The 12,725-nt window shown below is 39.5% G+C and overlaps 1 protein-coding gene across 1 annotated transcript in view; it reads right to left on the reverse strand.

Moving 5' to 3' along the window:
* The window catches only part of LOC122814269 (glucosidase 2 subunit beta-like), an 834,731-nt gene that overhangs the window by 714,519 nt on the left and 107,487 nt on the right, over positions 1 to 12,725 (reverse strand). The window contains exon 2 of the mRNA XM_044086863.1: positions 12,392 to 12,508. Coding sequence (XP_043942798.1) covers positions 12,392 to 12,508 — 117 coding nt within the window. The remainder of the gene's footprint in view (positions 1 to 12,391; positions 12,509 to 12,725) is intronic.

A 12,725-nucleotide genomic window follows, 5' to 3' on the forward strand; every position in this document is an offset into this window, starting at 1 on the left:
CCGAAAGCCCAGGGGTGACAGGTGCAAGCCGTCCCTAGCGAAGCATCGTGGCTTGTCGGGCATATCATCCCAAGCTGCCAGGCATTGGATCCCCTTTGAATGACACCAGTACTTAAGCCAATTGTTGAAATTGATCATCTTATCTTCATATTGTGGCATCATTCTTGGTGAGGGTAAGATGCTACTCAAGGTCAGGGTCATACCGGCCTGGGCTACATGCTCAGAGAGCTCCTCTATGTCTCTTTTCATGAAGTCCAGGGAGGTACGTCTCAGGTCATTCACACCAGCATGGACAATGACGGAGTCATATATGTACTTGCCTTGGAGTGACCTGAGTGCTTGTGTTATGTGGCGGATCCTAGCGCCCGACAGGCTGCTCACAGTGACCCTCTCCCTGTTCAGCCTGGTGAGCGGGACGTCAGTGTGCCTGACGATAGAGTCACCTATTACAAGTGTATCAGGTGTGTTGTTTAGTCTTAAGGGCTGTGACTGTTCTGCTTTGTGAGATATGTGTTGCACGTGTTTTGTTTTGGGGTAGTGGTTGCTTGGGTGTCTGCTTTGGAGGTCTCTGCTGCTTAGGCAGATCTTTATTTAGAGCCTCCGAGTATGTAAATAAGTAAAATAACTGGCCTGAAAGCCCAAGTGCTTAAACCAGAATTAATACACTTTTAGAATAACAGACACTGAGCCCTCAATCAGCAGTTCCCAACCTAGAAGGATGTAAGCTACCTGTTCTGCCACTACAGTGCAGACCACAAACCCTCTCAGTGCAAAACAACTGGTCCGAAGCCCAAGTGTTTAAACCAAAAGGCTTTGAATGAGTTACACCAAGCAGTAATAAATACAATTGAGTACTTTTAAGATGATGCAAAAGTAAAATAAAATAGGTAGAAACAATATTACAGTAAAAGAAGATGAAATTTTTTTTTTTTCTGAACAAGTGCTGAGATCAAAGAAACAGATTTGAGTGCTGAAACTAGAAAACTGGCTAGTTATAAGAAAAAAAAACTAAGCTAGGCTTGGGGGCTCAGAAGCCTACAAACAGTCTATACCACTTAACAAGAAAGGCAGGAAACCAGCTTAATTTTTTTTTGCTCTCTTTGTACACAGTAGGAGTGCCTGAAATCAGAATATGATCTCACTGCACTCAGTTGAGTGGGCAAATGAGATGGGCCCAGAAGCAGTATCCAAACACAAATTTACAAGAGGGGAGGGCAGTTTCAAGGCCACTAAGATTAACACCAAAACCAAAACAAAAACAGGGAGGGTGGGTGGGACTAACTGAAGAGCAGAGTCAAAACTTCCAGTTCAGTTAATATTCCTGCAACACAGTTAAAATCAATTTAAATACTGTATTTTTTGAAAAAAAAAAAAAAAAGTGCAGATAAAGGCACTTAAATTCTCTAGTACGTCCAGTTGAATACAGCTAGTTCTTAGCCAGCCAAAGCTGAGGTTTTTAAGCAGAAAATATTTCACACTGTACCACTTAAATAGGCAAGCACAGGAAATCAAAGAATGTGGCTACCCCCACACCTGTACTTACTAGCAAATAACAAAATTCAGCAAACACTGACTAACTTCCAATTCAGTTAATATTCCTGCAACACGGTTAAAATCAATTTAAATACTGTATTTTTTGAAAAACAAAAAAGTGCAGATAAAGGTACTTAAAATACACACACACACAAACACACACACACATATATATATATATATATATATATATATATATATATATATATGACATACACACATACATACATACACACACATGCACGTACACATATATATATAAATGACAATGTAGTTTTGACACCCTGCAAGAAGCTTCTAGGGCGTCAAAACCACAGTGCAAGGTGAGTTTAGTTACTTGACTTGCAGAATGCATTAACTCTTAACTCTTTAGATTCCGCACAAGCAGGAAAAATAAGACATTTTTTGTCTGAGGAGTTCCAGGGTATGTTGCTGAAATTTTAGCATATGGAACTGACAATTTAGTGCAGTGATAGCAACAATTTAGTGCTCTGATAGCAAGAGTAGCTGAAGTGTACACTTTTTTTTACCCCATCTGTCCAGTGCTCGGGAATCTTTTTCTCAGGGGGTGGGATTCTTAGCACAGGTAGCTTTAATCCCTTTAGGCCCTTGAGAGATTACCTCATGGTCAGCTGTAGGATTTTTAAAAAGAAATTTGTGAGAGTCTGGGACTCTACAGTACCTGTCTGGTTTTCTAGGTGCAGGAGGAAGGGTGTCATGTGTCAAGCTGGATTCCAGGAAAACATCCACCACAACATCCAGGACTGAGGGGATGGCCAAGGGTCTGTGCTGTGGAAGACCCAAGAATTCCCTGAGTCTCTTCTTAGACTTAGGGTAGTCCTGACTCTCCCACTGGAGATGCTCCCCTTAAGGTATGAAGGGTTTCTCCAAAGAAAAAATCCTGTGGGTGAGAGACGGAAGGGATGGAGCCCTCTGCATCAGACGGAGGCAAGGAAGCAGGTGCCTGAGATTGGGTCATTGGTTTCTTGGGTGTGGTTCATACCCTGAGCAAAGAAACTGTCGTTTTCGAAAGAATGATGGTCGCGAAAGAAGACGTCAGTTTGTGTCAAGAATCAGTAGTGCGAAAGACTTCCTCAAAAGCCAGTGCCTGTGCAGCGGCTCCAGACCCCTCCAAGGTAGAGACGACCGCAGGATCCTTAGTCGAAGAGATTTGCGGCATACCAGAATCTGAAAGGGTCTCGGTAGCGGCCTACGAGTCCACAGAAGCAAGCATCAGGGGCTGCGAAAGCATCTCACTGAGGACCGGAGAACTGAGAACTAGCTTAACGGAAGCATCGTCAGTAGGTTTGGACCTGTGCAATCTGTCTCTGTCTTTATCTTTATGTTTTTTCGGAAGATCAGCTGTCGGATGGCTTACCGAAGCCATACTGGAGTTCGAGGACTGTAAGTGAAAATATCTAGCTACAATAAGGGCCCGATGATGGATAGTTCTGGCGTTTAACAAAGCACAGAAGCAACAGCGGGGGACGTCGTGGTCTGGGCCTAAACAAGTGACGCATTAAGAATGAAAGTCTCGGTGTGGTATTTGCTTAACACAGGCGAGACAGTTGTAAACTTTTTCTGACATCAGTTAGTACAAGAAAAAAGGATCCCCAATGGGGTAGTTAGCTTTAGAAGACTTCAGCTTCAAATCGGTAGACAAAACTCAGGTAGCTGCCGACCGGCACTCATGCAAACTGCTTCTGCTTCGGGCTCCATGGCAAGAAAGACTGATGTTATGGCGTTGGCTGCCTTACTTTATACTACTGACGACCGGACGTCATTCCTGAAGAGACAGCAACTGATGCAGAAATACTAAGTCTGGTATTTGGGGCAGCCGAGGGTTACCCTGGCAGGGATAACCCAAATGTGATGACTGCAACAGTGAAAAACAAAGAACATTGAGTATGTTTAAAGGCAGAACAATGCATGTTTAGAGTAAAGTACAATGGGCATGAAAGAGATTAAATGAGCAAGGGCACATTAAGTTTAAATTAAGCAAGGCGACTGCATGTTTCTGTCAAAGTGATATCTTTTGGCATAACTACAGCTTCATATTGTATCAAGGGCATAACTAAAGTTATTTGAAGTATCTCAAAGTGTGTAAAAGTGCTTACAGTGTGTGTGCTTATTACTGTGCATGTATTTCGAAGAATTATTTATATGCAAAGTGAAACTATTTCATGACATGCAGTCAAAGTACAGCCATTTCGAAAGGTTTTTTGCACTGGGAGTGTCTATTTGCAAAGTGCCGCCATTACAGTGAGTTCCTTGCACTGTAGAGAACTGCCTAAAAAGGTAATGCCATTTTGGGAAAGTTTCAGTGTGTTGTGTACTGTTTATTCGCAAAGTCCTATTACTTCAAAATGTTACTGACTCTGAGCTTATCCCGCCCTTCAGTCACATTGTGCAGTTATTTGAAATGTTTCCTAAAATGATGATAAATTAATTTAGCAATACAATAAGTTCAAAAGCATTACAGCGCCCTAGAAACTTGTTTAGCAAATTCCAGTTACACAGAGACTTGCATCATGCAGTTATATGACGTTTCTTATACTGATAGTATAATACTAACATGTTTCTTACACCAATATAAATAGTAATTTAAGAATATTACAGTGCCCAAGAGACTTATTTCATAAAGTTCAGTAATATTGTTATTCTATGTATTAAACCAGTACAGTCTTTATTGGGTCTCAACGACAGTTTGAGAATGAATCTTTTTTTTTATTTTTACCAAAGACGTTAATCACACAAGCGCACCTCCTAGTTCTAATTTTTCTGAAGTCATTTTCTCAGAATATGCTGTTTTCGAGGACAGGTTGGGCAAACTTACAGTACTGTGTTCCATGAAGTTAGACCTAGAGGTCACTCCTGTTGTCAGACCAGCAAGAAGAGTCCCGATAGCTATGCAGGACAACGTTAAGGCTCAGTAGGACAAAAAGGTTACAGAAACAACTGAATGGGTATAGTCTATGGTAGCAGCTGACAAAAAAAGCTCAGATGAAATCAGAATATGCATTGACTCAGAGTTGAAAAAACATATAATCCAATGCACACAGTCAAAGAGGTCGCAGTCCTAATACCAAACGCCACAGTGTTTTCAGTTGTGGATGCAAGGAGTTCATTTTGGCAAGTGATGATCGCAAATCCTCATTACTAACCACTTTTGGTACTCTGTTTGGCAGACACAGATTTCTAAGCATGCCATTTGGAATAAATTTTGCAAGTAAGTCTTTCAAGTGTGCAATGGAAAAATTTTTTCGGGTTATCCTAGTGCCATAATAGTCGATTTATTGGTTGGAGGAAATGATGAAGCAGAGCATGACAGAAACCTAAAGAAAGTTCTAGACAGAGCACATGAAGTTAACTTGAAGCTCCTGAAGTATAAATTTGGACTACCAGAAGTTACATATGTAGGTCATTTATTTACCAGTACTGGCTTGCGACCAGACCCAACCAAGCAAGCAGCCATTTTTGAGATGTCAGCACCATACAATGCTAAAGCTCTACAATGTTCCTTAGGCAGAGTCAGCTATTAGGCAAGTATAAAGACTTCAGTGAGTTGACAAGACCTTTAAGAGAGCTATCGCGCAAAAATGTTGCATGGTCATGGTAACAGCACCAAAAGGCATTGGAAGAGCTCAAGCAGAAAAATGCCACCCCACCTAAATTAACATACTATGATATGAACAAACCAGTTACTCTTTCCTGTGATGCTTCGAAATTTGGTCTAGGCGCAGTTATACTTCAAGAGGGCAGATCAGTAGCCTATGAATCTAGAACACTTATCCAACCTGAGATGCAGTATGCTCAAATTGAGAAAGAACATTTGGCAATAGTGTTTGCATGTTCCAAGTTTCATGATTATATTTATGGTCGAGCTATTCAGAATAAAACTGACCACCACCCTATAGTTACTATTCTAAAGAAGACTATGCATTCAGCTCCAGCAAGATTACAACGAATGATGCTCAAATTGCAAAAGTACAACTTCAAAATGATCAATACAAAAGGCAAACTGCTTTATCTAGATGATACCTTATCTAGATCGCACAGGAATACAACGGAACAGCTTGCTGGAGTGATTTTTGACTTTGATGTGATGGCAATGCACAATTTTTCTACCACTAGACTTGATGAGGAGTTCAGAAATCACACTAAGACTGATCCAATTTTGCCAAAGCTCAATCACTACCTTAATGCTGGATGGCCATCAAAGCAATCTAGTGTACCACCAGAAGTGCAAAGCTATTTTCCCTATAGAGATGAAATTATGGAAGATGGCATTATTTTCAAAGGTCCTAAAATTGTTGTTCCTGCTTCCTTACAACACGAGTACATCCAGATTTTGCATCGTGGTCAACCAGGTTCCACTTCCACTAAGAGGCAAGCGACAGAATTAGTATTTTGGTCTTCATTACTAAAAGACTTTGATAAAGTACTTTCTTCTTGTTCAATATGCAATAGTACTAAATTGCACTTGCAAAGAGAAACGTCTCAAATACATCCAACTCTTGAACTACCTTGGTCGACAGTAGTCACTGATATCTTTGAGTGGGACAATCAATACTACTTGGTATTGGGAGACTCTTACTCGAATTGGTTTGAGACTGATCTACTACCTAATCCAACATCTGTTACTGTTACTACTAATCTGACACGTCATTTCTCAGTCCATGGTAGTCCGCACAAAGTTATTTCTGACAATGGTACTCAATTTACTACCCAGTTGTTGCGGATGTTTGCAAAAGAGTGGAACCTTCTACACATTACGAGCAGTCCTGAGTATCCTCAGTCAAATGGCCTAGCTGAGCCAGAGTGCAAAACAACTGCTTGATCAAGACGTGACAATTCAGATGTTTTCTTAAATTGCATTAACCTTAGGAATGTACCATGTGATGATGTTCTCAGATCTCCAGCTCAACAACTTCTTTCCAGGCAAACAAGAACTACGTTATCTATTACTACCTTTCTACTAAAGCCTAAAGCCAAGAATAACACTATTAAGGCTCAATTACTTAAGCAGCGTTCTATCCACAAGTCATCATACGACAAGTCAAGTAAACTTCTTTCTCCATTAAGGGAAGGTGACACAGTCAGTCTTCAAACAGAAAAAGGTTTCGACTGTATACGACAAGTTATTGGCAAATGTCCTGAACCAAGATCCTACGTTATAGACTCGGAAGGTACGCAGTACAGGCAAAACTGTAAACATTTGTTACCTGTACCAGAATCATCATCACAACATTGTTGTAGTGACTCAGAATGTAAATCTCAGATTGAACCAAATGTTGTTTCCATCCCAGAGGGTGTTGCTACCTCTGATTCCATTCCTGAAAATGTTCCAAGTAAATCACGAGATTGAACATTTTTCAGAGACCATTCCAATAGTTAAGCCCAGTTCCCAATTTTAAGTCACACGTTATGGACAAGTATCTAAGCCCAGTGTGAAATATGCAGTAACATGGACTTGTACATGTATTACACTTTGTATAAATGCATACTATATGTACTTCATTTTGTACAAATACATGACTAATAACCGTCTGTTATATCTGCATTCCCAAAAAGTTTTGTTTTCAAGAGGGAGGATGTAAATTAGAGAGCACGTGCTATGTGCTGTATCTTTAAGAAGCACTTCAAAGACTGAGTGTGCATGCATAACTGTTAAGCACGTGCCATTTTGAGATTGCAACCAGAGAGTAAGCATGTATGATTACAGCAGTTAATTTGTATATAAGTTACTTAAGTTAAAGTCAGTAAACTTCTATTGTGATGTGTTTGTATAAAATAAAGCTGCCTGAACAGAACCCACAAATACTCTTCTATTGTGTCCAAAGTAGGAGAGCGACAATGGCCCTACCAGTGACCCAGAAAACTATAGATCCATTAGCCTGACTAATATGATTTGCAAAGCCACATAACCCATTATACCAGACCTCAAAAAACTATCAGAGTGTATATCATGATAGACACACACAAGTTTGGTTTTATTAAGAACAGACCTTGCCTATTCAGTTTAGTGAACCTCTTGGAGAAGGTCACATAGGTTTGACAGTTGTCATTCTGTTTCCATACCTTATTTGGATCTAGCCAAAGCTTTTGAAAATGTACCCCATAACTGCATTATAAGCAAACCAAGTACTTTAAAAGTAGATCTATTAAAGGTGAGGTGGATAGCCAAATGGTTTAATGACAGAACCCCCACAGTTAAGAGGGCAGGTACCTCATTAGAAAGTAGTGGTGTGTCTCAGGCCGTAATACTGCGATCCCTCATTTTCTACACCTACTTTTCTGATCTCCAGACTGGAAATCAGGTACGTTGGTTAAGTATGCAAATGACACCAAATTGGGCGGTACCCCTCAAAGGTTTTTGCCACCAAAGCATACACCTTTGTTAAAACATTAGGCACTAATGAATACCCAAATAGCAAAACTTTGTACTTGAAGTGATGACCACCAAGAACAAACTGGGGAAAAAAAACCCTGTAGGAGCCCTAAGCAATGTTCTGTCAAGAGGCAACCAACATGTCCAATGACATCATCCAGGTGCCTGCAGCATTAGGCGAATTAACACCAGGAAAGTCACCCTCTGGAATAAGCAGCATTGGATGCGCTGCTGAAAGTCAAGGAAGACCAAACAGCAAAGAAACAGTCTCTCTCCCTTTTGGAACTAGCAGTAGGAATAGAACTCAACTGTCGTATTTTGAATGAGGGAGAGCCTGCATGACCCTTTTCAATACTAGAGATGGGACCTGACCCAAGGACTCCGTTGAGACAGGTGTGCCCAACCTGACCATGTCCAGCACATAATGTATTCTTAAAGATAGGTCTCCAAACCAGGAAGAACTCAAAGGCCACTATTACTCCACTGACAACACCAACTGTAGTCAACAATACTATGGCTGGTCCAGTGGAGTTATCACTTTGGACAAACTAGCCAGCACAGAACCTTGATAACATTTGACAGCCTACTTCAGGCAGCATGAAGGAATCTTCCCCTTTTAGTACTGACTAGGTAAGGAAAAGCAACAGGAAGGAGATGCAAGGGGGATTTTAAAACTCCTCTTCCTCCTCTGTGTGTTTATTTCTTTGATCAACTCAGGACTGTATGGTGCTTACAGCATGGAACACATTCTTCACGGTGATGGTCTGAAGTGTGCCTCTTTTGGGCCACCTCAAGATTCAGTAAGGCTCCAGCTCCACTGGCAGAGAAGAATGAGGCCCGGACTGTGACTCACATTTGAATAGCCACTCAGGTACCTGCAGTAGCTGACATGAGGGAAGAAAGGAGCTATGGTTCACCAACACCCCTCTCATGGGGGAAGGGATGGGGTATATGCCCAGGTGCTCAGTCCCACTGTAGAATCCTCAGTGGAGACTGTAGATCCCACAACATAGCTGGCTTTGTGAGGGGGGGAGCTTCGGCAATCTACAGCAGTTATGTAAATTGTGAAAGTGACACTCTTACTGATGCTCACCGCATTTTGAATCTTAAGCTGGTAGTGAGGACTAGCAGTGGGGTTAGGGTCTTGTTAAGAAAAAGCATTTTTTTATTCAAAATGCATCTGGACTGGAATCCATCACAATTTAAATGGAGTCTGCCATGCACAATTATATTAAGTTCTACATCTTACTGACACATTGCAGTTCCAGTATTCATTGTTTAGTTCAGTTAAGACAAAACTAGTTTAATTTTTATGGTCATGAGATGTAACACAAGGCACACGAATGTACTGTCAGCAGTAAACGTGCTGCTATGAAATGTTTCTTTCCCAGTTACATTTAAGATTTCACGATATTTGATTCAGCTACATACTGTTCATTCTTCATTATAAATATTAGAGCTTTTCTTTTGTTCTGGGAGGTCCAGGCAGATTTACATGGTCACCCACAATAAAGATCTGTTTCTCTGAATACTAAGCATTGTGCACTTTTACCTTAACAGCCTTAAAGTACATCACTGCCCCTCCTCCATCGATAGACAACAAATTTGCTTGGCTCCTGACCCTCAGAAAAACAAATGGGTAACTGAGCACTCACCCAACAGAAGAAGGAAGGGGTAAAGGCATGAACAGAGTGTTAGTGGGAGGCCAGGAGAGTCTAGTGGTCAAAAAGGAAGGAATAAAATGATTATATACAAAAAAAAAAGAAAAAAACACCTCACCAATGCAGAAAACCAGTACAAGTCTAAGGTCTCTCTCTCTCTCTGAAGATAAGCCTAGGACCTGAAAGGCTAGTTTAACAATAGCAGTAGAGTTATCTCTCCAGAAGGGCTATGCTTTGGTCTACCCTCCAAGTTTAGGTCTTTGTGAAGGTACTTTGGTCGACGCCTGGGGCTGCACATCAGTCCTTCCCAGTGATTCCCACACAGGAAATGTTCAACTACCTGCATTCTTCTGGTGGCAAGACAGGCCAGCAGAATCTCTCTTTAATATGTTGCTGGAAATGAACCCATGAGACCCTCACATTCTGCTCTTCTTCAGGACAGTAGTGCTAAGTATTATAAAGAAAATCAGACTGAGGGAGAAAGAACAAAATGCATATCCTAAAATGGGGTGTATGAGACCGTTAACAACAGGGACAAGACCAACTGGGAAGGAATATGGAGGAAAATGAAAACGAAGCAAAAATAAGTAATAAATGTCATATGCACTACAATAGTGATCACCCTCACTAACCAAAGAAAGGAATCATTAAAGGTCAATTGATTAGGGCACCAAGGATGTGCAGTGAAGAAATTGTTTGCATGGAAGAAATTTATTTGATTAAGGATATGTTCAGAGAGGTTATCCTAACTCCCTTATTGAAAACTGGATAGTAGAGGTAGTGGAAGGTAGAAAAGAGAAATTTAAACCTATTCCAGGTTCTGGTAGTTCTACTGTTAGCTTGCGTGCATACATTTTCTCCTCTGTCAGAAGAAGTAGAAAACAATGAAGAATTAACATCTTGACAAATTCACATATTGACACATTTATTTCACCCACTCCAATATTTATTAGGAAAAGAGATGTTAATTTAAGAGAAATGATTGAAAGACACAGACTAATAGGTCAAAACACCAACAAAAAAAACAGGCACATATAAATGTGTTTTTTGTGGTCAGTGTTCTTATATGATTAATAAGAAAGAACTTTGACACCAAGCAATGTACATTTGAAAGTCAGAGGACATTATAAGTATAGTAGTAAGGGAGTAATTTACGTTGTTACCTGTGAACACTGTTATATAGGAAAGACAGAGAGACCCATTAGGAAATGAGTTTATGAACATGCTTATATACACAAGGAAAGGAGACCAGTGCTCCATATAAACATCAAAAAGAATGTGCAAACAGTAAGTTCAAATTTTATGCAGTCGAACAGCAAGCACAAGATCCTAGAGGCCAAATTAGAATATAAAGAACCCTGGGAGGCCAAATAAGAATATAAAGAAGTTTCTTGGCAAATGAAATTAGATGCAGCTAAAAGCCAGGGTCTAAATGAGAATATCAACATCAATAGTGTTTTATGGTTGAGGGCGGCTAAAATGTAAATCCTCCCTTACTTCCTGACAGTTACAATTAGGTTAGGAACTTTCGTAGATCTCCCAAGTTTGAATAAAAAATAATATTCATGTTCAACGTTTTTATACATGTTTATTTCTGTATTTTTTGCACTTTTTGCAATGTTATAACTTATATGACAAGTTTTTATACTATTTTAAAGAATCATACATTTATTTATATAATATAACATGACATTCATGTAAATTCTTTTATTTGAATCTGAAGGGTTAACTTGGAGGTTGTGCTTATGAAAAATGTGACTGGTTGTGCAATTTGGCATACTGTTTTAAAAGTGCTTTTACTTTGTTTTAAATTTGTTCTTGGGAAGCTCGGGAGATTCCTGGGTGAAAGCACTTAACTGGTTTTACGCATTTGGGTATTAAAAGGATTCAACTAGTGTTTGTGGTGCTTACTGTTAGTTTCTTTTGGATTTACTACTTGCTGGCATATTCCTAATAAAAGTCATGCAAATTTAGTGGTTGAAAAAAAAATACTTCCAAATGATAAAAAATAATGAAAAAGTAAATATGTAAAGTCAGTAAGTATACAGTTATAATATGATATTGATGATGTTTTTGGATACTTGCTGTTTGATAAATTATTAGATCAATCAAGCTGTGTTCAAAAAAAGATAAAGATCTAAACTGCAAGAGGGTTGAGAAAACCGAAGCTACTTATGCTTATGTAGTCAGTATATGATGTAAAAGCACAAGTAACAGACATTCACTGAGCTCAGGATCTCCAATGAAAACTGCTAAATGGAGACTGGTGGAGAGGAAGAATACAACAAAGGACCCATCAAGAAATCTCAAAACTTTACACCTACAGACCTACACAGATGACATACCATAGCCAAGTGCCTTTCATTCTATGTTGAAATTTACTGCAAAATCCAAAACAAGACAGCCACATACTAAGATATCTCTATTTGTAATGGAGAATACTCATTTCTAGACCTCAGGTGATGGAAACCTCATCTGCAAAAGCAACTTTTCCAGAATACTCAGCTGAAGGGTGAAAGGGTGAAAGAATGAAAACAAGCTTAAGATGCACTAGAATAGGATTTCACTAGGACAGTGCTTTGATGAACAGTGTCAGTGAGGAAGTGGTGCCTGTAGTCGAACTGAAAGAAAACTAGCAGTAACAATGATGACAGTAGGACGTAGGGGTTCCAATGGTATGCTGAAGGTGTACAAATGCAATCAGAAATTTCACATGTATTAGACAGCCACTTATGATAGGATTATTTAGACATAAGCATGAGTGTAATGTGGCTTATGCTAAAATATAAAACATGAGAATGCTAACCTGGTTCATCAGAGCCATCACCACAGTCACAATAGTCATCATTGACTCGGTCAAAGGAAATAGTTTTAGACCTATCCAGGCACATAAAAGGCTTTGACCCATCATAAATGTGATGATCTGTAAAGAAAATGTGTAGTTACTGTTAAAGAATCTGTGCATAAGCTTTCAATGCTAACTATTTAAAATTAGTCAATAATAGTACAAGATAAACATTTACAAGATAGAAATTTTAAGCCAGTCACCTGCAGAATGCACAAATATAAACGAACAGCATGAATACTTTGATAAAAGTATGCGAAAAGTTGTTTCTAGGTTTCCGTATATGTTTTTTAAT

This window comes from Protopterus annectens, chromosome 10.part0, assembly GCF_019279795.1.
Source record: "Protopterus annectens isolate FY-2018-M chromosome 10.part0, PAN1.0, whole genome shotgun sequence".
NCBI lineage: Eukaryota > Metazoa > Chordata > Ceratodontiformes > Protopteridae > Protopterus > Protopterus annectens.